At 40.2% G+C, this 25,083-nt stretch overlaps 1 protein-coding gene and 1 pseudogene across 5 annotated transcripts in view; both read left to right on the forward strand.

The window, feature by feature from the left end:
* Positions 1–25,083, forward strand: part of SPATS2 (spermatogenesis associated serine rich 2) — a 140,238-nt gene that overhangs the window by 8,769 nt on the left and 106,386 nt on the right. For 2 of the 4 annotated variants that reach the window (XM_082352438.1, XM_082352440.1), the window contains exon 2: positions 17,749–17,961. The exons of the other annotated variants lie outside the window; for them this stretch is intronic. In XM_082352438.1, coding sequence (XP_082208564.1) covers positions 17,922–17,961 — 40 coding nt within the window. In that variant the 5' untranslated portion in view covers positions 17,749–17,921. The remainder of the gene's footprint in view (positions 1–17,748; positions 17,962–25,083) is intronic. 4 annotated transcript variants of the gene reach the window in all.
* On the forward strand, positions 34–17,740 carry LOC309610103 (cytochrome c pseudogene; annotated as a pseudogene). Its single transcript has one exon. The product of its transcript is annotated as a cytochrome c pseudogene (transcript).

Below are 25,083 nucleotides of genomic sequence, written 5' to 3' on the forward strand. Positions count from 1 at the left end.
GTCTTTTTGTTGAGTTATGACCATTGCCTTTTTTAAAAAAAATTATTTATTTATGGCTGTGTTGGGTCTTCGTTTCTGTGCGAGGGCTTTCTCTAGTTGCGGCAAGCGGGGGCCACTCTTCATCGCGGTGCACGGGCCTCTCACTATCGCGGCCTCTCTTGTTGCGGAGCACAGGCTCCAGACGCGCAGGCTCAGTAGTTGTGGCTCACAGGCCTAGTTGCTCCGCGGCATGTGGGACCTTCCCAGACCAGGGCTCGAACCCGTGTCCCCTGCATTGGCAGGCAGATTCTCAACCACTGCGCCACCAGGGAAGCCCACCATTGCCTTTTAGTGGTTATAAAACACTTAGATCAGTGAGTGCATGTAGTACGCACTTAATAAGTAATCGTTATAATTATTTTTGCTACATGTGACCTGAGTTGGAACGAAACGTTGCCTACCTTTTCCAAATAGGATTGGAGAGGCAACAAGACCTATCATTTGTTGTCAATAAGAGTTTGACTGTGTTAGTGTTGATAATTTGCTTTAAAAAAAAATTTATTTATTTTTGGCTGTGTTGGGTCTTTGTTGCTGCGAGTGGGCTTTCTCTAGTTGTGGCGAGCGGGGGCTGCTCTTCATTGTGGTACGCAGGCTTCTCATTGTGGTGGCTTCTCTTGTTGCGGAGCACGGGCTCTAGGCACGTGGGCTTCAGTAGTTGTGGCACACAGGCTCAGTAGTTGTGGCTCGCTGGCTCTAGAGCACAGGCTTAGTGTTGTGGCGCATGGGCTTAGTTGCTCCGCAGCATGTGGGATCTTCCTGGACCAGGGATCGAACCTGTGTCCCCTGCATTGGTAGGTGGATTCTTAACCTGTGTGCCACCAGGGAAGCCACATTATAAGCTTCTTGTTGGAAGTATATGAGTGTTTCTCTAGGTTGCTAGAAGTGAATTGCTGTGTAAAAGGGTATATTATTCTAAAAATTTTGGTGAATCTTGCCAAATTGCTTTTTTCAAAACCTTTTTATTTTGAAATAATTTTAGATTTACAGGAGAGTAAAGATAGTACGGAGAGTTCCCATATATCCTTTCCCTGGCTTCCCCTACTGTTAACATCTTCCATAACCATAGTGTATGTATGAAAACTGAGAAATTAACATTGTTACAATAGTATTAAACTATAGACTTCATTTGGATTTCCCCAGTTTTTCTATTTATGTCCTAAAAAGTTCTAGAGTCCAGTCCAGGATGCAGTTAGCCATCATTTCTCTAGTGTCCTCCAGTCTTTGACAGTTTCTCAGTTTTTCCTTATCTTTTTCACCATCTTGACACTTTTGAAGAGTACTGGTCAGGTATAGGTTTTTCTGATGTTTTCTTGTGATCAGACAGAGGTTATAGATTCTGGGGGAAGAATACCACAGAAGTGTTGTGCCCTTCTCATTGCATTGTATCTGGGGGTAGATGATATCAACATGTCAATACTGGCAGTGTTCACCTTGATTACTTGATTAAGGTGGTGTCTGCCAGGTTTCTTTTTTTTTTCGGACCTCCCTCTCATACCCTCCACCCCCAATCCCACCCATCTAGGTCATCACAGAGCAGCAAACTGAGCTCCCTGTGCTATACAGCAGATTCCCACTAGCTATCTGTTTTACACTTGTTAGTGTATATATGTCAATCCTAATCTCCCAATTCGTCTGCCGGGTTTCTTCACTGTAAAATTTCTGCTTTTCTATTTCCATACTCTGTTTGTTAAAGGTGAGTCACCAAGTCCAGCCCACACTCATGGGGAGAGAAATTAAGTTCCACTTTCCGGGACCTCCCTGGTGGTGCAGTGGTTAAGAATCCACCTGCCAATGTAGGGGACACGGGTTCGAGCCCTGGTCTGGGAAGGTCCCACATGCCGCGGAGCAACTAAGCCCATGTGCCAGAACTACTGAGCCTGTGCTCTAGAGCCTGTGCTCCGCAACAAGAGAAGGCACCGCAATGAGAAGCCCCCGCATCGCAACGAAGAGTGGCCGCCGCTCGCCGCAACGAAAACCCAACGCAGACATAAATAAAATGTAAATAAATAAATTTATTAAAAGAAAAAAAAAGTTCCACCTTCTGGAGGGAGAAGTCTCAGAATTTGGACACAGGTTTAAACCTCCACAGTAAATATTTTACGGCTGTATTTTGAGGCTATGCAAATATACTGTTTCTCTTAAAAGTTCACCTGTTAATTTTAGCATTCATCAGATCTTGCCTGCAGCAGTTATTACTGTGGTATCCTAATTGTTATTTTCTATTTCTCTCATTACTTCTACACTTATTAGTTAGAATTTTTTTGTAAAGAGACTTGTACTTTGTCCCCCATTTATTTATTTAATAATTTATTTACACATTATGGACTCATGGATATTTATTATTCTTTGGATTATAACACTGTTTACTTTGTTGCTCACTAAATTACTTTTAAAAAAAAAGTACTGGGGCTTCCCTGGTGGCACAGTGGTTGAGAATCTGCCTGCCAATGCAGGGAACACGGGTTCGAGCCCTGGTCTGGGAAGATCCCACATGCTGCGGCGCAACTGGGCCCGTGAGCCACAATTACTGAGCCTGCGCGTCTGGAGCCTGTGCTCCACAACAAGAGAGGCCGCAATAGTGAGAGGCCCGCGCACCGCGATGAAGAGTGGCCCCCGCTCGCCGCAACTAGAGAAAGCCCACGCACAGAAACGAAGACCCAACACAGCCATTAAAAAAAAAAAAAAAAAAAAAACCAATTTGCAGTCCTACCAGTAGTTGTAGGTAACGAACTTATACACTTAAAACATTTGCTATTATCTGGTGAATTAGAAGTGTTTTGTTTTTCTTGATTTAAACATGAGGTTGAGTGTGTTGTGTATGTTTATTGACTATATTTCTTTGTAAAATATCTTTTTATGTACTTTGCCCATTTTTTTTTTTTAATATTTATTTATTTATTTATTTTTGGTTGTGTTGGGTCTTCGTTTCTGTGCGAGGGCTTTGTCCAGTTGCGGCAAGCGGGGGCCACTCTTCATCGTGGTACGCGGGCCTCTCACTATTGCGGCCTCTCTTGTTGCAGAGCACAGGCTCCAGACGCGCAGGCTCAGTAGCCGTGGCTCACGGGCCCAGGTGCTCTGCGGCACGTGGGATCTTCCCAGACCAGGGCTTGAACCCGTGTGCCCTGCATTGGCAGGCAGATTCTCAACCACTGCGCCACCAGGGAAGCCCACTTTGCCCATTTTTAAATTGGTTTTTTTGTTTGTTTTATAGAAGTTTTTTATAGTCTGGGTGTTAATCTGTTAAATATGTTTTTTTCCCTTTAGGAATTTAGGAAGGAAAATTTTCCGTTTCTCATTTTTAAATTATAAGAGCAATATGCTTATTGTAAAACATGTATAAGGTGAAAAGTGAAAGTCTCCTCACCCTCTCTTCAGTCTCATTCCCCATACATAGCATAGTACTGTTCTTGCCCCACAGGCTAACAGTTTGGTATCTTTCCTTCCAGAACTTCTTCTGTATAGTTGCAGAAACATATATGTATGTGTTGTGTATATGTGCAAGTGTGTATGTATATATAAAAGCATACAGTTTTGATAAAAATCGGATCATAGAATATTAGTTCTTCAATTTTGCTTTTATCGTAGATTTAACAAATCATAGAATCCTAATATGTTGTAAATGTATGTTTCAGTGTCTTTCTCTCACTAGATTATAAAGTCCTTTGTATAGAGACTGTGATTCTTCCCCCATTAAGGTATTCTTTTTCTATGTAAATGGCGCCACCATCCAACCGTTTGCCCATGCCAGAAACAGTTCATTTCTTTAACAAAGTATCAGTATTACTGAGTGCCTACTATTTTTCTGATCTGCAGGAGTGAACTAAGCATAAAAATCCTTGTCTGCACGCAGTTATACGCTAGTAGGGGAAGGCAGATATTAAGCAAAGGAGTAAAATGTTTAGTATTTCAGTTGGTGATAACTGGTATTAAAAAAAAAAAAAACTCAAAACGAAAACAGGAAAGGAGACAGAGACAATGTGTGAACATGTGACTGTGTGACTCTGTGTGTGTGTGTGTGTGTGTGTGTGTGTGTGAGAGCGAGAGAGAGAGAGAGAGAGAGAGAGAGAGAGAGAGAGAGAAAGACAGAGACTGAAAGATGGTAAGGGAAAGCCTTGTTGAGAAAATAATATTTGAGCAAAGACTTGAAAGTCATCTTTGATCCCTTTCTCTTCCCCATACCTCACATCAGATCCATCTCCAATTCTTGTTGATTTCATCTTCAAAATGTATCTCAAACCCACCATCAAGTAGGTGGATTGCTTTGGCAGTAGGAGTTGGTGAAAGTTTTCTTCTGTTTTAATATTCTCAGTGAGTAAGGAATCAAAGTGCTCAGCTGAGAGTGAGGGTGGGGAGGAGGTGATGGCGGTTTGTGGAGAGTGGAGAAGGTGTGAACTTGATCGGGAGAGTGTAAGAGTGGCTGCAGCAGGGAAATACTGTATGATTGCCAGGTGGCATTAAGGGTCCCTCGAGGTTTGTGGACATGAATTTAAAGTGAGATTAGTCAACATGTTTTTTTCCTCCAGCCACATTCAGCTGCAGGAGTGTATGTTTGGAGTGGATTTAACCAGAGAAAGGTTTTACTCAGATCGTAGAACAAAACATGAGAGGGTCAAGGCAATGGAGAATATGTGTAAGAGAGTGATTGTGATAATACACTGTGGAATTTAAACCAGGTCAGGAGGGAAGGGAGGACATGAAGTTGCCAAGAGATGGTGAAAAGTTGGTATAATCAATTAATTGAATGTTGTGGTGGGATCAAAAGATGTTGGAATCTGAGTAGGTGAGAGACGGAGCATGGTTATGGAGGCATCATTGTAGGCTGTGTAGGTGAAGGACAAGATCATTGGAAGCAAGGAATTCAGAGAAGTGAGATAGGAATTCAAGGAGATGAGTGTTAGGAAGATTATCTATGTGAAATTGAAGTCACTGAGAGTTAGGACAGGAACAGTGTTGTGGAGAGTCAGAGTGTAGGGTTTTCCAGAGAAAAAGAATCCATAGGGGGACTTCCCTGGTGGCGCAGTGGTTAAGAATCCACCTTCCAGGACAGGAATAAAGATGTAGATGCAGAGAATGGACTTGAGGACACGGGGAGAGGGAAGGGATAGCTGGGACGAAGTGAGAGAGTGGCATGGACATATGTACACTACTCAATGTAAAATAGATAGTGGGAAGCAACTGCATAGCACAGGGAGATCAGCTCGGGGCTTTGTGACCACCTAGAGGGGTGGGATAGGGAGGGTGGGAGGGAGACACAAGAGGGAGTGGATATATATATATACATATAGCTGATTCACTTTGTTATACAGCAGAAACTAACACAACATTGTAAAGTAATTATACTCCAATAATGATGTTAAAAAAAAAAAAACGAATCCGCCTGCCAATGCAGGGGACACAGGTTCGAACCCTGGTCCGGAAGATCCCACATGCCATGGGGCAACTCAACCCATGAGTGACAACTACTGAGCCTGTGCTCTAGAGCCCATGAGCCACAACTACTGAACCTGTGTGCCACAACTACTGAAGCCCGTGTGCCTAGAGCCTGTGCTCTGTAACAAGAGAAGCTACCGCAGTGAGAAGCCCCCGCGCAGCAACAAAGACCTGACACAGCCAAAAATAAATAAATAGATAAATAAATTTATTTTAAAAAAAAAGAATCAATAAGATACATCTGTATCTGTATCTATATCTATCTGGAATAAGGTTTATTATAAGAATTGGCTCATGCAATTATGGGGGCTGAGAATCTGGGGGCTGTAAGCTGGAGACTTAGGAAAGCCAGCAGTGTAACTTCCGGTCTGAGTCTGAAGGCCTGGGACCCAGGAACACTGATGGTTTAAGTCCAAGTCCAAAAGCGGAAGACCGACAGCTCAGCTCAAGCAGTCAGACAGAGAGAGAGAGAGAGAGAATGAATTCTCCCTTCCTCTGCCTTTTTCTTTTTATTTTATTTGGTACCTCAGTGGATTGGATGATCACCTGCTTTACTCAGTCTGCTGATTCAAATGTTAGTCTCATTTGAAAACACCCCCTCAGATATATCCGGATATGATGTTTAGCCAGATATCTGGGCACCCTGTGATCCAGTCAAGTCGACACATAAAATTAACCATCACAGCCTGGTAATGGGTAATAGAGTTTTCACATGATATTCAAAGTAGAGGTTTTTTAGGGAAGACAGAAGGAGACTAATTTGGAAGCATCAGTGAGGAGCAAGGAGGGCACTCCCCACCCCCAGGTCCAGTGGTATGAGGGGTATGGGAAAAATAACTTTCACTGCTTGAGGGCTGCAAGGGAAGTATGGCCTCAGAGGAGAATCAGGTTTCAATTAGAATAAGAGGTTGAAGGGTCCAGAGTAGAGGTTGGAAATGTTGGGCACAAGTGGAAGGGTTTCAAAATTTGGAGAGAGGTGTGTGACACATGGGGACAGAGCAGGGAGTGTGTAGGACTAACTGTGTGGGGATTAGAAGATGGGAGATGAGAGGTCTGGAAGTCTGGGGCTTCTTTTGATGGACAATATGAAGATAAAGAACATGAAAAGATTAGGCCTGGTAGATAGCAGGCAGATAGATACTGGAGGTGAGGGTGTGAGTGTTAGGAGGGAGGGAAGGGCGAGGAGTCCTGGATCCTGGGGAAGGGCGTTCTTTTAAAATTTTAATTAGTTTTTAAAATAAAAATTGTGTGTATTTAAGATGTACAACATGATATTTTGATATACACGGTATATCACAGCGAAGTGATTACTATAGTCAAGCTAATTAACATATTTTATCACATAGCTAACATTTTTTTGTGTGATGGGAGTACCTGAAATCTACTCTCTTAACAAATGTCCAGTGTCTGATACAGTATTACTGTCATCACTATGCTGTACGTTAGATCTCTAGACTTACTCATCCTACATAATTACAGCTTTGTACCCTTTCACCATCTCCCCGTTTCCCGCACCTCCCTGCCCCTCATAACCACCATTCTACTCTCTGCTTCTAAGTATTTGACTTTTTGAAAAAGATTCCAGATATAGTGAGATCCTGCAGTTTTTTTCTTTCTGTGTCTGGCTTATTTCACTTAGCATAATGTCCTCCAGGTTCATCCATGTTGTTGCAAATGGCAGGATCTCAGGAAGGTCATTTTTCTTCCAAGTACTTGGACCCTCTTAAATATCTATCCATGGTGGGGAGGACTGTTTCACTGCAGGAGTAATGGGTACTCTTTTGATGAATGCTGTTGGCTCTCTCTTGATGACTGCATATTAATGATTTTTGCTTTAAGTCTTATTGTCTAATATTAATATTAATTAATGAATAATACTAATATTTCTTTTGATTACTATTTGTATAGCATATCTTTTAATTTTCTTTTAAATTTTCTACCTTTCTGGCTCACTTTGCTTTAAATGTATCTTGGTAATCTGTGAATAGTTGGGTTAAAAAAAATCAGTGTGACAACATTGTAAATCAACTCTACTCCAATAAAAAATTTTTAAAAATCATACAATAAAAAAAATCAGTCTGATAGTCTGTCTTTTGATAAGTTTAGTCTTTTCATATTTAATGTGATTCCTGATACTTTTAGACTTATTTCTGCCATTTTAGTTTATACCTTATTTTTTTTAAACCATGCTGCTTATTTGCTCTCATATATATACATTCTTCTTTTCTTTTACTGATTTTCAGGTTGAACATTTTATGTTTATGTATTTTTCTTTTTAGGAGTTAACCCTTACATTTTTAACATGCATACATATTGAACTCTAAAATTAGTATCTCTGCCTTCCTGAACAATACAGGAACCTTAGAATGCTTTAAATCCCATTCCTTCTCTCCACTCCAGTCTTGTTTTTTTTTTTTTTGGTAAATTTATTTTATTTATTTTATTTTTGGCTGTGTTGGGTCTTTGTTGCTGCAAGCGGGCTTTCTCTAGTTGCAGCGAGCGGGGGCTACACTTCGTTGCAGTGCACGGGCTTCTCATTGTGGTGGCTTCTCTTGTTGCGGGGCACGGACTCTAGGCACTTGGGCTTCAGTAGTTGTGGCACGCGGGCTCAGTAGTTGTGGCTCACCGGGTCTAGAGCGAGGCTCAGTAGTTGTGGCGCACAGGCTTAGTTGCTCCGCGGCATGTGGGATCTTCCCGGACCAGGGCTCGAACCTGTGTCCCCTGCATTGGCAGGCGGATTCTTAACCACTGCGCCACCAGGGAAGCCCTGGATCATTACAACTTTTGCTGATGTTATGTGTGTTGTACTATTTTATGGGTTTTTTTTTTTTAATGGATGAGGGGACTATTTTATTTATTTATTTAGAATTTTTGAATTTTATTTTTTTATACAGCAGGTTCTTATTAGTTATCCATTTTATACATATTAGTGTATACACGTCAATCGCAATCTCCCAATTCATCACACAACCACCACCCCCTGCCACTTTCCCTATTTTATGTTTTAATTTGCATTCTCTCCATTGTTAGTGAGTTTGAGCATATTTTAATTTGTTTATTGTCATTTAATTTTTCTCTGTTGTAAGGTATTTGTTCATTACTATGGCTTATTTTTCTATTGAGTTGTTTGTTTGTTTTAATATCTATTTATTTAACTTATTTATTTTCCTTACTTTTTGTCTGCATCAGGTCTTAGTTGTGGCACATGGGGTCTTCGTTGAGGCATGCGGGTTCTTTCGTTACGGCGTGCTGTCTCTTCATTGAGGCGCTCGGGCTTCGATCTCTAGTTGTGGCACATGGGTTTTCTCTCTCTAGTTGTGGTGCGAGGGCTCCAGGGCACGTGGGCTCTGTAGTGGAGGCGCTCGAGATCAGTAGTTGTGACATGCGGGCTTAGTTGCCCTGCAGCATGTGGGATTTTAGTTCCCTGGCCAAAGATCGAACCTTTGTCCCCTGCATTGGAAGGTGGATTCTTTACCACTGGACCACCAGGGAAGTCCCAGTTTTGTTTTAAAGTGAGTTGTAGGTATTAGTAATACATTTGAATACTAATCCTTTGTCAGTATGCATTGCAATTATTCTCCTAATCTGTGGCTCTTCCTGCCTTGTTTTTTTTTAATAAAACAACTTCATTGAGGTATAATTGACATAGAATAAACTACATGTGTTTAAACTGGACAGTTTGATAAGTTTTGACATATACCTGTGAAACTGTCCATTACCCCCCAAAAGTTTCCTTGTTTCCTTTGTCATGCCCTTTCTCCTCTACTTCCCTCTCCCCTCCCACAGGCAATCATTAATCTGCTTTCTGTCACTAGATTGGTTTGCATTTTCTGTTTTATATAAATGGAATCATACTGCATATACTAATTTTTTGTGTATGGGGGTCTGGCTTCTTTCACTCAGCTTAATTATTTTGAGGTTAACCCATGTTTGTGGATAGTGTGTATCTATTACAATTTTTTTTTATGCATTCAGTAACCAGCTGATGGACTTTTGGATTGTTAGCAGTTTTTAACCACTACAAATAAAAATTGCTGGTGAACAATTTGTGTGCATGTCTTTGTATGGACATTTACTTTCTCTTGGATACATACCTAGGAGTAGAATGGCTGGGTCGAATACTTTAACTCCTTTAATTTTTTAAGAAATTGTCAAAGTACTTTCCAAAGTGGTTTTGTCATTTTTACACCCCTATCAATCTATGAGAGTTCCAGTTGCCTCACATTTTTGCCAGTACTTGATGCGGTCAGTCTTTTTAATTTTTAAAAACTTTAGTCCTTCCAATAGTTGCATAGTGGTACCTGATTGTTTTAATATGCATTTCCCTAATGACTAAGGAAGCTGAACAGCTTTTCATGTGCGTCTTTGGTGAAGTGTTTTAAAATCATAAACCCATTTAAAAAATTGAGTTGTTCATTTGCTAATTGTTGTTTTGAGAGTTCTTTATTCTGGATACAAGTCCTTCATTAGATATATGATTTGCAAACATTTTCTATCACTCTGTGCATTATCTTTTCTCTTAACAATGTCTTTTCAAAGAACAAAAGTTTTGTGCTTTTGTTGTCATGTCTAAGAAATCTTTGTCCAGCCCAAGGTTAAAAAGTTTTTCTCTTCTGATTTCTTCTAGAAAACTTAATAGTTTTAGGTTTTACATTTAGATCTGCAATCCATTTTGAATTAATTTTTTTATATAATACCAAACTATGGATGAAAGTTCATTTTTTGCATATGGATATCCAATTTTTCAGTACCGTTTGTTGGAAGACTGAATTGCCTTTTATATTTGTTGAAAATCAATTGTCTGTATATGTGTGGGAATGTTTCTGGACGCTCTATTCTGTTCCACTGATCTTTGTGCAAGTACCACATGGTCTTTGATTACTATAGCTTTATAATACTTCTTGAAATCAGGTAGTGTTCACCCTCCAACTTCTTTTTCAAAGTTGTTTTGGCTATTCTAGGACCTCTGCATCTTCATATAGATTTTAGAACTAGTTTGTCAGTTTCTACAAAAATGTCTACTGGGATCTTGGTTGAAATTGCTTTAGCCCTATTAAATCAACTTGGAGAGAATTGACATTCTAACAATATCAAGTCTTCCAGTCCAATAACAAATATATGTGTGTATATATATCCATTTATTTAGGTCTTTAATTTCTCTCCACAATGCTGTGTAGTTTTCGCTGTACAGATCTTTCACATCTTTTGTCAGATTTATTCTTTTTTTTTAATTGTTGAGTCTTTTTAAAAAAATTTTGTTGGAGTATAGTTGATTTACAGTGTTGTGTCAGGTGTACAGCAAAGTGAATCAGTTATATATATATACATATATCCACTCTTTTTTAGATTCTTTCTCATATAGGTCATTGCAGAGGATTGAGTATAGTTCCCTGTGCTATAAATTAGGTCCTTATTAGTTATCTGTTTTATGTATAGTAGTGTGTATATGTCAATCCGCATCTCCCAATTTATCCTCCTCCCCTTTCCCCCTTGGTAACCATAAGTTTTCTACATCTGTGACTCTATTTCTGTTTTGTAAATAAGTTCATTTGTACCATTTTTTTAGATTCTAAGTATAAGCGATATCATATGATATTTGTCTTTGTCTGACTTCACTCAGTATGACAATCTTTAGGTTCATCCATGTTGCTGCAAATGGCATTATTTCGTTCTTTTTTATGGCTGAGTAATATTCCATTGTGTATATGTACCATATCTTCTTTATCCACTCCTCTGTCGATGGACATGGTTGCTTCCATGTCTTGGCTATTGTGAATAGTGCTGCAATGACAGATTTTTTCTTACGGGTATTTTTTTAATACTATTGTGTTTTGTTTTTTGGGTTTTTTTTTTTTTTTTTTTTTTTTGGCTGCACGACGAAGCTTGTGGGATCTTAGTTCCCCAACCAGGGATCAAACCCAGGCCCACAGCAGTGAAAGCGTGGAGTCCTAATCACTGGACCGCCAGGGAATTTCCTGTACTGTTGTGTTTTTAGTTTCAGTTTCTGATTGTTTATTGCTAGTTTATAGAAATACAATTGATTTTTGTGTACTGATTTTGTGTTCTGCAACCTTCCTAAATTCACTTAATCTAGTATGGTTTTTTTGTAGATTTCATCAGACTTTTTCATACAAATAATTATGTCATCTATGAGTAAAGACAGTTTTACTTCTTTCTTTTCAGTCTGGATGCCTTTTAATTCTTTTTCTTGCCTGATTGTGCTGGTTGGAACCTCTAGTACAGTAGTAAAGAGAAGTAGTAAGAATAGATATCCTTGTCTTGTTCCTGATCTTAGGGGGAACCCTATCTTATTTTTAAACCTTCTTTTAATATGTCTTTTTCAGGTTGTTATATTATTTCTTATTCTTGGGGTGCAGTCTCTGATGGCTGCATCAGCTGATTTCCTTGTGGGAGGTTTGTTTCTCTGTGTTTGTTTTTTCTTTTTCTTTTTTTTTTTTGTTTTTTCTTTAAACACTGAACTTGGGAATTCCCTGGTGATCCAGTGGTTGGGGCTCCATGCTTTCACTGCTGGGGGCCCAGGTTTGATCCCTGGTTGGGGAACTAGGATCCCACAGGCCACATGGAGCAGCCAAAAAACAAAAAAAACACAAAAACCAAAAAAGCTGAACTTAAGTCCTGTGTGTCTCAGATTGTGGAAGCATCTCTACTGTACAGTTTTTCATTTGCTTCTGTTGTGGTCCTATTTCATTCTTTAGTTCTGAACCTTATTTTTGATGAAGTGTCAGATTGAGGTCCTTGTACCATACGTGTAGTGTGAATTTACACTTCACATCTGTGAATGATGCAGGCCTGGGACCCATTTTCCTCCAGGTAACCTTTGCCATCTCTAGGCGCAGGTGCAGTGCTTGCTGTTCTCTCAGTGAGCTGAGTGTTTCTATTTCCTTTTTCATGGATGGAGTAGTCCTTTGTGTTTCTTGAATTTATACCCAGTTCAACTTGTGGGCTTGGCACAGGGACTATGGCCTAGATTCCTTTGCAGTTTGTAGGCATTAAGACATCTGTCTGGTATAGATATTCCTGTGTATCATTTGGCTTCAGCTCTGGACTACTGTAATAGCCTTGTTTTTTTTGGCTGCGCCGCACAACATGTGGGATCTTGTTCCCCGACCAGGGATTGAACCTGCGCCCCCTGCATTGAAAGCGCAGTGTCTTAACCACTGGGCCGCCAGTGAAATCCCCTGTAATAGCCTTTTAAATGGGCCCCCCAGATTCCACTCTTATACCCCTAATAACCCATTCCCAACACAGTGATCATTTATTTGATTTAAATTTTAGTGCCTGTGTTGTCACCTTCCTTGGGCACCATTCCTACTCTCTGGTTACTCTGGCTTTTTATTTTCCCTAATGCCCTGGTCTTCCACTCATGTCAGGGCCTTGTACAAAGGCTGTTCCCTCTGCCTGGAATGCTCTTCACCACCACAACTCTTTTCCTTGCCATTGCCTCTTCATCTTTGGTTCTTATCTCAGATATCACTCTTGATTTCAGAAGTCTTTCCTGACCCCTCAGATTGGTTCAGATTTTCCTGTCCTTGTGTATCTCATAGCTTTATTTTAATGGCATTTATCACAGTTTCTCTCAGATATAAACTGTCTGAGGGTAAGGACTTTGTCTTGCTCATCACTGTATTTCCAGCACTGACAAGAGTGCTTATACAGGTAGATACACAAAAAATATTGTTAAGTGGATGAATATATTCACTGAGTAATTTCCTCCATTAGACTGTAAGCTTCGAGAGGGTAGGACATTTTATTTTGTTCACTAGAGTATTTCCCAGTGCCTATAGAATCTGCGATATTATAGGTGCTCAATAAACATTTGGTGACTGACGAATTGAATGAATGAATGAATGAGTGAAAAAAGTAGTTTTAAATAAGGATGGAGGCCAGAATAGGGTCATTTAATAAAGAATTTTATTTGCAATGCTGAGAAGCTTAAATTTTAGACTCCTTGGGGAATTTTAAGCAGGAGAGTGACATGCGCAGGCTTACATTCAATCTAGAAGGATCCCTTCAGCAATTATGTGGAGGATAGTTGGAACATTATAAAGCTATTGCTGTAATATAGGAAAGAGATCAAGCCCTGATATAAGGTAGCTGTAATAGAGAAGACAAATTCAAGGAGATTTAGAAATACTGTATGTTAGATTAAGATAATGACTGGATTAAGGTAGGGGAAGAAGGGGAAGAATCTAGCATCACTTCCTGAGTTTCTTATTTGGGAGACCACCTAGAGTAGGCACTCTAAGAAGAAGGGCAGGTTTGGGAGTGGATGAATTTAATTTTGACATGTTAATTTTTTTTAACATGGGAAATCTGGATAATTTTATTGATTTTTGGTAGATTTAGCTGGATTATGGATATTCTTTTTTTTCCCCCTCACACATACTTAATCCTTTATATGTAAATGTACAAAACCTACCACCCCTTGTTTTTTAAGAAACTGTTTTGAGTTAAGCAGTTCTTTTACTAGGGACATGTTCCATTTGAGTTTCCTATGGGATATCCAGGTGGAGATGTACATAGGTAATATGGAGCTCAGTTGAGAAGGTCTGTTTCTGTACTATTCCTTATAATTTCAGTTAAAACAACCTGATGGGCACCAACACCCATACATAGGCGCGGACCGGCGTGTCCTTGGGGTTAGAGAGCGGGACGTTCGGCTTGCAAGAGGGAACCTCTGAGTAGTGTATGGAGAAAGAACGATTTAAAAATGGGTGACGTTGAGAAGGGCAAGAAGATTTTTGTTCAGAAGTGTGCCCATTGCCATACTGTGGAAAAGGGAGGCAAGCACAAGACTGGGCCAAATCTCCATGGTCTGTTTGGGCGAAAGACAGGTCAGCCTGTCGGATTCTCTTACACTGATGCCAACAAGAACAAAGGCATCACCGGGGGAGAGGAGACGCTGATGGAGTGTTTGGAGAATCCCAAGAAGTACATCCCTGGAACAAAAATGATCTTCTCTGGCATTAAGAAGAAGGGAGAAAGGGCAGACTTGATAGCTTATCTCAAAAAAGCTACTAATGGGTAATCGTTGGCCACTGCCTTATTTATTATGAAACAAATGTCTCATGACTTTTTATGTGTACCATATTTAAATTGATCTCATACACTAGAATTCAGATCATGAATGGCTGGTGTAATATTTCTGTCCTGATTTAAATAACATTGGCTTGTGGCTAAATGAATATGGTCAGCTTTTTGAATTTTGATAGTAATTCCGGTTCAACAAGTACTATCACTGTTTTCCCTTTCTAAAGAGATGATTAAACTTGAGTAAGGAAATGTTAAACTTTTCAGGGATATGGTGAATGCCTTCTCAAACCCTATAGGAGATTGGTTTTATATTTAGATTTCTATAACTGATTATATTAATATATTTAAATTTTGAGAAGCTCCCTTCACTGTCTCATAGAACAGCAAGAGTCACCTGTGTTTCAAGCTGTGTTCATTTGCCTGTTAAAGCAAGGGCTGAAGATACAATGACAATGTCCACTTTATCTTTTTGGTCTTAACTATGCCAATTTAATTAAAATTCTCTATCTAAAAAAACAAGACAAAACAAAACCAACCTGATGATTTTGACTTTTTCTTTTTTTTTTAATAGTTTTTTTTTTGGCCACAAGGCATGTGGGATCTTAGTTCCCTGACCAGGGATCAGGGATCAAACCTGTGTCCCTTGCAGTGGGGGCACAGAGTCCTAACCACTGGACTGCCAGGAAATTCCCTACTTTTTCTGTCTTAGGCAGTTTCAGCATGCTTTGTCTCCCATCCTTGCAAAGCTGTAGTAGATTTTTCTTCCCTTTGTTTTTGTCCTTCTTCTTTTTTGGCCCTTGACAGGTAAACTTAAGGGATTGCTGACATCTGACCCCTGCATTTTTCCCATGTCCACATACATTTTCCTCTCTCCTCTCTTTTTCTCAAAGATCATTTAATTTTTTTCCTTTTAGTTAGGTTTTAGGGTTTTGTTTTTTTTTTTTTCTTTTAAATTTATTTATTTATTTATTTTTGGCTGTGTTGGGTCTTCGTTGCTGCGCGCGGTCTTTCTCTAGTTGCGGCGAGCAGGGGCTACTCCTAGTTGCGGTGCGCGGGCTTCTCATTGCGGTGGCTTCCCTTGTTGAGGAGCATGGGCTCTAGGCGCACAGGTTTCAGTAGTTGTGGCACGTGGGCTCAGTAGTTGTGGCTTGCGGGCTCTAGAGCTCAGGCTCAGTAGTTGTGGCACACGGGCTTAGTTGCTCTACGGCATGTGGCATCTTCCCAGGCTCGGACTCGAATCCGTGTCCCCTGCATTGGCAGGCGGATTCTTAACCACTGCACCACCACGGAAGCCCTAGGGTTCATTTTTATCAAAGTTATACGTATACATAGTTTGTAGAATTGAATAGTTCTGTAAAGTTTGTTAAAAAAAAAAAAAATACCTTTTCCCCTTTATTTCCCTTCAGAGGCACTTTTAGAGCTTTTTTTTAGTTAATACTTTTTGGTATTTATCTCCATTTCTCTAAATAATATGCTTATATTGCTATTTTGGTACCATCAGTTGTAAGATACACCATTATTTTATGTACTACTAAAAAAGAGAAGTAGGCCCAAGATGGGTAATGTGTAAGAGGCCCTGCTTAAAGCTGGGAAACTACATGAGAATGTAAATGAGAAGAAACTCACCACACAGAAAGGGACAGCAAGGGAGCTCGCATGTCTCAACCCTGGCGTTGTGTAGGAGGGGTAAAAACTTTCTTTGGAATTTGAACTAGTTTTCAGTTTGAATTCACACTACCTATGTTGTACCAAAAACTCAAGCAGAGATTTTTAATTAGAGATTGTTTGAGGTTGGTAGTGTCTTAGGCACTTAGAAGAAACAAATAACAGTTGTCATCAGTTGTGTTTGGATTTCAGAGATGTTAAGGTATGAAGAAAAGAAATAAAAGGCATCTTAGAATCAGTGAAATACGGTACCATGTGCCAGACACTGTTCTTTCTTTTTCTAGGAGTTTTGCTGTCCTGGAGAGCAGAGAAATGGATACATAGCTGGAGGGGAAGCTGGAGTTAAGAGTTCTCTTTTAAAATGGGAGCAATCATTATACACCTGAAACTAATATAATGTTATCTGTCAATTATACCTCAATAAAAAACTAAAAATAAAATGGGAGAAGTAAGAATGTGTTAATACAATGCCAGTAGAGAAGATCCAGTAGAGAGGGAAACAGTGCTGATGCGGAGTGAGAATGAGGAATGACTGGGCAGTAGGGTTTGGGCTCTGGTATCCAAGTGGAGGCGTTGGCTGTAGACAGGAGCAGTCAGTTCATTCACAGTAAATAACAGGAGGAAGAAAAGGCAAATGGGAACCGGTGGTGGTAGTGGTGGAGATTGCGTCCTATTTCACTGAGAAAATGGAATGAAGGGCAGCAGCTGGGAGTGAAGATGGAGAGGTGTTGATGGCTTGAGGAGGAAGGAAATGACATGAAATGGACCTATAGGGGGGTGTGGGAGAATGAATGGATAAGGCAAAAGTTGTAGGATTGTCATGCTGAGCTATGAGACCATTTAAAGTCAGCAACTGTGAATTTTAAGTGAGACTGTTTGGTATAGGTGTGTTTGTTTTCATCTTTTTCTTTTCAAAGCCATGTTTGGTTGCTTGTTGAAGGCGTAGAGTAGAGAGACAGTTGTATTTTTTACCATGTTATTAGGGAAAAATTTAAATATACAAAAGAAATAGAGCCCTCATGTACTCATCACACAGCTTTAACACATATTAACTCATGGCCAATCTTTTTTTTTTTTTTTAAAGTCTTTATTGAATTTGTTACAGTATTGCTTCGGGGTTTTTTTATGTTTTAGTTTTTTAGCTGCGAGGTATGTGGGGTCTTAGCTCCCCGACCAGGGGTCGAACCCTCACCCCCTGCATTGGAAGGGGAAGTCTTAACCACTGGACCACCAGGGAAGTCCCCCAATCTTGTTTTATCTGTTGTCTTACCCACTTCCATCCTTCCCTATTATTTTGAAGCAGTCCCAGACATCATATTTTATGCATAAATATTTCATATTGTATCTCTAAAAAATATGGACACCTGCAAAAAAAATACCATTACCACACCAAAAAATTTTACAATTCCTTAATATCAAATATCCTATCAGTTTTCAAATTTTCAATTGTCTCTCTCTCACTCTCTTTTGGCTTTTGATTTTTTTTAATTATTACTCAAAAAAGCTTCGTTTTAAAAGTTTAGTTTTCTGACTCTATGTTTCTGCCTTTAACACTTTCAGAACAATTTTCTGCTCCTCAATAAGAAAAATACGCTTGATCCTGCCATGGACACACTTAGTACACATGGAACCACAGTAGGCCCTGCTGACATGATTTTTCATTTTAGACAACCTCATAAGAACTTTAGGTCTCACAGCACAAACTTCTAGAAGTCGGCCTGGGTACACGCCACATGTGGATTTTGGTGCTTTACCAACCTTCTTGGTTTGAAGGTAAGCAATTCTATTTCCAGGAGTTTGGGGCAGCCTAGTTTTGTCAGAGGCTGTATTGTAGGATAGTCTACAGCGGTATGTCAAATGCTGGACCACTCTGAATGCCTCTAGATACCGTCCCTGGAAGAGGAAAAAGAAAGCTCTTGTGAGTTCAAAAGTCAGATATGACGCCACTTGTCTCTTGAATGTCCTAAAGGGTTTAGTTGTTTGACAGGGAATTATATTTAACAAGGGTAGGTGTTTTGCCAGGCAAGTATGATAAAGTGTGGGAGGGTGCAAAAGTCTGAGGTGCAGGAAAGGGAGTGATTGTCATGATGGACCTTGAGCTCTAAGCTAAGGTAGGAAATGAGGACAGGAGAGGGGGTGGGATCAATTGCTTGTAAGTTCTGTTGAGGTCAAAATGTTCTTGGAGTTGGGGTGCTAGAAGGAGCAGTCTGCAAAGATGGGAAGTGGTGATTGGAGAGCGGGATGCAGATGAAGTGGAGATCATGGAAAGACTGTAGTTATCATATTGACAAGTTCTAGGATATTGACTAAGGGAGTGAGTGGCTAAAGTAGGGTAGAGGACAAGATCATTGCACGTGAGGAGGTCAAGGAACTGAGAGGTCAGAGTATCACAAGAGTCATCTAGGTGAACATTTGAAATCACCTGGAGTTATGACAGACCAATGAGGTAGGAACTAAAAGCTTTGAGGCTTGAGAAGAAGTGACCCAGCTTATCCGGATAGATGTAGCAGAGGGGTGGGGAGGTGGAGGTATGGTCTGACAGGGGCTTTTTTTAGGAAGGAAGAAAGGGGAATAACCTGGAAGCAGAAAGAAGGTACAAGGTGAGTACCTCCTTCTTCTACCCCCAGGCCCAGTAGTATAATGGGTGTGGGAGAGAAAACAACCACAGACAGGACTGTAGAGAGAGCAGTGGCCTCAGCAGTTAGATTTCAATTAGAGCAAAGAGGTGAAGGGACCATTCAGACAAGAAGTTGAAGATATAGGGGATTTTGCTGATGAGTTCCAGAGGATATGATGGAAGGATTTCAGGAATTGAGGGACGAGTGGGAGAGGGGGGTGGTTCATGAAAGATGATGTACTCAGCCATTTGGGGATGAGAGTTGGAGGATTTGGAATGACTCCAGAGTCCTCGGATTCTTGTAGTGAGTGATATAAGTAGGGTTAGAGATCATAATGAGATTAGTCTTGATGTTTCAAGGCAAATTGTAGTATAAGTAGATGCAGGATAGAGGTATGGGAAGAAGCTGCAGAGTAAAGGGGTTCCTTGACTACTGGTGCTGGTGTAGAGGCTGGGGGGAATGCAGAGCTGGAGCTCTGTTACTTGCTTTCTACTCCTGGGGCCAAAGTGATCTCCAGTAAAAAGCTGTTAATCCAGCTCTTCAAAAACCAGAATTCCCTGTTCTATTTCCTGTTGTTTACCTTCCCTGCTTCTATTTTCTCCCCTTTCTTACTGAAAAGTAGAATATTTGGATGTTTTCAGTACCCTATTCTTAAATATCCTACATATCCTGGAAACTGGTAAATGACACTGTTACTAGCTTGCTGGGGAAATGACAGCACGATTACAGTAAGGAAGTGGGGAGGTGTAGCTTTAGAGTTGGAAAAGGGAGGGAAGAGGTTTCAGGCAGAATTAGCTTTCAGTTCCTTCAATCGGGCCAAGGAAACAGAGGAGTTAGAAGAGGGAAAGAGTTTGACCTGTGTCCTGGGAGGAGAGAGGAAAGTACTGTTTGGAAGGAGAGAACAGATCCTGTCAGTACCCAAGGATCTGTGTCCTGACAGGTTTCTGAAAGAGCTGTTGCTGGACAGGAGACTCAACTATTGCTGGATTCACTCATTTCAGTGGATATTTCCTAGCATCTACTATGTGCCAGGCACTGAATTAGATGCTTGGGAGATCATGTGGAACAAGTAGACAGGTTCCTCCTTACCTGGATTTACAGTCTAGCAGGAAAGACAGTTAAACAGAGATTACAGTTTAATGTGAAAGCTCTGATATAAGTAGTGAGGGCTTTTTGGAAGCCTGTAGAAAAAGCACTGGATCAGTCTCAGATGGGGGTAAGGAGGGGAAGAGTGCAGGTTCTTGAGTTAGTGACATCTGATCAGAGACCTGAAAGATGAGTGGGAATTAGCCAGGCAAAGAGAATAGGGAGGAAAGTTACATGTCCAGTTACATGTGTGCCTCTGCAACTTCCAAACCTTATCTTAGCCAGGGGAACAGGGCACAGAATAAGCTATTCTGATCACTGTCTTTATCCCCAATATTCCTGTACAGCAGGGGTTGGCAAACTGCTGCTCACAGGCCTGGCCTGCCGCCTGTTTTTGAATGGTCGGCAAGCTAAGCATAGTTAGCAGCTCAAACTGTGAGCCAAGAATGGCGGCAAAATTCAAACCCAGATGTCTTAATCCCAAGTCTGTTTTCATTCCACTGATCACAGTGTATTATAATTAGTTGTTTATGTTTTTATCTCTCAAGAAGAGACTTGAGCTTGAACGATGGCTTGCTTTTTCTTATATCTACCATTTCTAGCACAGGGCGAGTCCCAAGTAATGTTTATTAAATGACTTTCATGTGTGTAATTTTATCTGCTCCCTAACAAATCCTGTGAGAATAACACATACATAAAATCTTCAAATAAATTATGTTTACTCTTTTACATACCATTTCTTCCATTTTTATTAGCAATATTTTAAAAATATGTCATTTAAAACGTTAATAACATTAAATGTCGCTAAAGATAATTAGAAATATTTTGTGCTATAACAAACACTTTCAGGAATTGCTGACTTAATGACATATATGTACAGCTGTTTGTTCTTAGAGTAAATGTACGCGACCTTCCGTATCTGTGGGTTCTGCATGGATGGATTCAACCAACTGTAGGTTGAAAATATTAAAAAAAAAAATTCCAGAAAGTTCCAAAGAGCCTAACTTGAATTTGCCACGGGCTGGCAACTGTTTACATAGTATTTACACTCTGTTTACAATTAATTTACATAGCATTTTCATTGTATTAGATATTAAAAATAATCTAGAGATGATTTAAAGTATCCAGGAGGATGTGCGTAGGTTATATGCAAATACTGTGACGTTTTATATAAGGGACTTGAGTATCCGAGGATTTTGTTATCTGCAGGGGTCCTGGAACCAATCCCCGGAGTGGATACTGAGGGACGACTGTAATCTCGGAATGCTGGATATTTCTAGTTTTCGTCAGCATTTTATAATTTCTATGTATTCCTTTGTCAGCTGTCAGTTTTAGCTGCTGTCTTCCACCCCCTGGCGCCACCATTTAGAATTTGCTGCTTCTATCATTTATGAATTCAGAAACTAGAAATCTAATCTTATTAAAACTGTGTATAAAGTAAGTAGTCTTGGGGATAATACCTGTGAGTAAAGTGAAAACGAGGTTTCACTTTTTAAAAAAATTTATTTATTTGTTTATTTATTTATGGCTGCACTGGCTCCTTGTTGCTGCACTCAGGCTTTCTCTAGTTGCGGCGAGCAGGGCTACTCTTCGTTGCGGTGCACGGGCTTCTCAACTGCAGTTGCTTCTCTTGTTGTGGAGCGCGGGCTCTAGGCGCGCGGGCTTCAGTAGTTGTGGCTTGTGGGCTCTAGAGTGCAGGCTCAGTAGTTGTGGCTCACGGGCTTAGTTGCTCTGCAGCATGTGGGATCTTCCTGGACCAAGGATTGAACCTGTGTCCCCTGAATTGGCAGGTGGATTCTTAACCACTGCGCCACCAGGGAAGTCCAGGGGTTTTATTCTTAAGGATTTTATAACCCAGTTGGAGAGGTCAAACGTACTGGGAATAATCATAATGTAAAAGTATATTAACTCCAAACTTGTATATCTCATTGCCCACCTAACATCTCTACGTGGTGTCTGTTACGCATCTCGAACTTAATATGCTTCCCTCAAGATTTTTCCCACAGTCGTCCCCACAACAGGAAATAGAGACTCTCCTTCTGATTACTGGAGCCTTAAACCTAGTTGATGCTTTTCTGTCTGTAACATTTCACATCTAATCTAGTTTTACCTTTAGGATACATGCTGAAGCTGATCGCCGTTTCTACTGCTACCACTAAGATTCAAACTGCCCTTGTCTCTTTCCTGGATTATTGCATTAGCCTTCTGACTGATTTCTCTACTTCGGCCCTTATCTCTGTACAGTCTGTTCTCAGCAGACATCCAGAACAATCCCCTAAAAAGTAAGTCAAGTTGGGTTGTCACTCCTTTGCTCAAAGCCTTCCAGGGGCTTTCCATCTCAGAGTAAAAAACAAGTTTCTGACAGTGGCCTTAAAAGATTGTACGGAACCTGGCCTCAGTTTACCTCTCTGGCCTAATTTCCTATGACTCTTTCCTCTGCTCATATCCCTGTAGCCACAGTGACATCCTTGCTGGTTTTTTTAAGATGCCAGGTTGTTTCTTCTTCAGAGCCTTTATACTTGCCATTACCTCTCCCTGAAATGCTTTTTCTATGGAGGTAGTGTGGCCTTGCCTCTTCCTTTAGGTGTTGGGCTCAGATGTCATCTTATCAGTGAAGTCCTGAGTGTCCTTATCCCCTTGATCCTGCTTTTACTTTTCTCCATAGCACTTATTAGCATCTGACAGGCTGTGTGTATGCAGGTGTATTTTTATTAATTAATTAATTAAAAAATTTTAACTTTACTTAAAAAAATTTGTTTCACTGCTGTCTCCCCATAGGCATAGAACAGGGGCTGGCAAGCTAAAAATGGCCTGCTGCCTGTTTTTGTAAGTAAAGTTTAATTAGAACATAGCCATGTACATTCATTATTGTATTGTCTGTGGCTGCTTTCACACTACAACAGCAGAGTTGAGTGTTGTGACAGAGACTGTAAGGCCTGTAAAGCCTAAAATATTTGCTGTCTGGCCCTTTACAGGAAAAGATTGCTGACCCCTGGGCTAGAACAGTGTCTGGTACCTAGTGGGTGATTGAATGGACATAATGTAAGTGCTCATTGGCAGGGTACAGACTGTACATTGCTACTGAGGATATAGATTAATATTTCAAAAGTTGTTATTAGACTTTAATAATTTGGGAATATGTCAATCATAATAATTTGTTCTAGCTGAAGTCCTTGAATTTATTATGCTCATTACTACCTGATAGCAGAGATGTGCCAACTTTTTGAAGGCTACACCAAATTTGGAGTGATAGTGTTCCAAAGGCACAAGGTCCTTTTATTTTTAAAGTTTTAATTTTTTTTTTGCCACGCCACTCGGCTTGCGGGATCTTATTTCCTCGACTGGGGATTGAACCTGGGCCCTCGGCAGTGAAAGCTCGGAGTCCTAACCACTGGACTGCCAGGGAATTCCCCAAGGTCCTCTTAAATGTAACCTTTTATAATAGTGCTACAGAAAGGACTCTAAATAATGAGTAGGTGGTAGTGTTGGTTGCATGCTGTGAAAAACATGAACTTAAATAAATGGATGTAGCTCTCAGTCATTTATGCTAAAGGATGGGCATATGGAATAGATAATAATAATATTTGGCTTTGGAATACATTTTTGGATTGCAAATGGATTAACCTGATTATTCCAGGTACTTCTAATAGTGTTTTAAGTAGCATAATAAAATCAAACTGGAATAAAACCAATTCAGAAGAATCTGGAAAATTGTATTGCTTCTGGCATCCTGTCTTTGTCCAAATCTTACCTTTCTAGAAGCTGCATCCAGGGGATGAATAATATCAGTCACACAAAGCACCTGTGTGGAGAGGTGGAGAAGATTTTAGAAGTGTTTTGTTTTAAAAGGCCTTTACTGGAACTGATCTCAGTGTAGAGGAGGAGTCTTAAATACCCTGCTTAGTGAACTATAATACTGTATGCTGAAAAAGCTAAGTTAAAAACGATGAAGAATTATAGGGTCAGGGCTGGAAGAAACTTTTTTTTTTTAAGATTTATTTATTTATTTATTTGGCTGTGTCGGGTCTTAGTTGTGGCACGCGAGCTTCTCTCTAGTTGTGGCGGGTGGGCTCTAGAGCCCGCAGGCTCAGTAATTACAGCGCATGGCCTTGGTTTCCCTGCGGCATGTGGGATCCTAGTTCCCTGACCAGGGATCGAACCCGCGTCCCCTGCATTGGAAGGCGGATTCTTAACCACTGGACCACCAGGGAAGTCCTAGAACTGGAAGAAACTTTGTCCAGTAAATATTTGAATGTGCCCTAGCCACTTTGTTAGACACAGATGTAGAGGTGAATAAGACAGTCACTGGCCTCATGAGACTTACTATCTAATCCTCATCCCCAGTCCGCACCTCACCTCATTTTATGTTGTGTGATGGAAACTAAAACTTGAGAGATCCAGTACCTTGCCAAAGGTTATGTAGCTCGTTACTGATAGAATGGAACTAGAATGCATATTTCTTATATGGGGAATAAAAGCAAAATATTCATTTATGCAGTTTCGAGTGCTTACTAATGTGCTTATCCCTGTACTAGGTGCTGAGGAATCCAGTGGTAAATATAATGGCCCCATCTCTTTGATGTAGAGGTTAAAGGAAATTTTTGGGGGAAACTAGAATTTTTCCCATTTTATTGCATTATACTGTTTACAGTCTTTTATCTCATGGAAAGGTTAGGGGCTCTCAAAAATTCATTCTTTAATGTGACTTAGTTGAATGAATTTAGTATTTTTCTGACACCTGAAGTCAGCTTTATTGAGGGACTTTTGAATGAGAAAGGAAGAATTAGGTAGTTGTGGGCTCTCTGTGGAAGAATGACCTTTACTTATTTCACAATTTGTATAGAGCCTAAACTTCTGCCCTGTGAGCAAGAGAGAATCTTTCTTGTCCCTTTGTATTAGATGACTTTCTGCTATCAGGACCCAGAACCCAGACTGATATTTAAAATCAGCCATATTATGGGTTAAATAGATTTTTGCACACTGACCTTCTCTTTCCTTTTAGTTACCCAAACTTGGGTATATGTAATGTATATGCTGGGTATGTGTATACTTGGGGGTATATGCATTACTTAGTGTTCAAAGAATCATATCTAAAGCAGAACATGTATTTTATTCTTTAAAATTTCTTCTCAAAGTGATTATATTTGATTTTTTCTTCTCAATGCTTGCTTGCTGAAAAAAAAATTTTTTT

This window comes from Balaenoptera borealis, assembly GCF_965194805.1.
Source record: "Balaenoptera borealis genome assembly, chromosome: 13".
Lineage (NCBI taxonomy): Eukaryota > Metazoa > Chordata > Mammalia > Artiodactyla > Balaenopteridae > Balaenoptera > Balaenoptera borealis.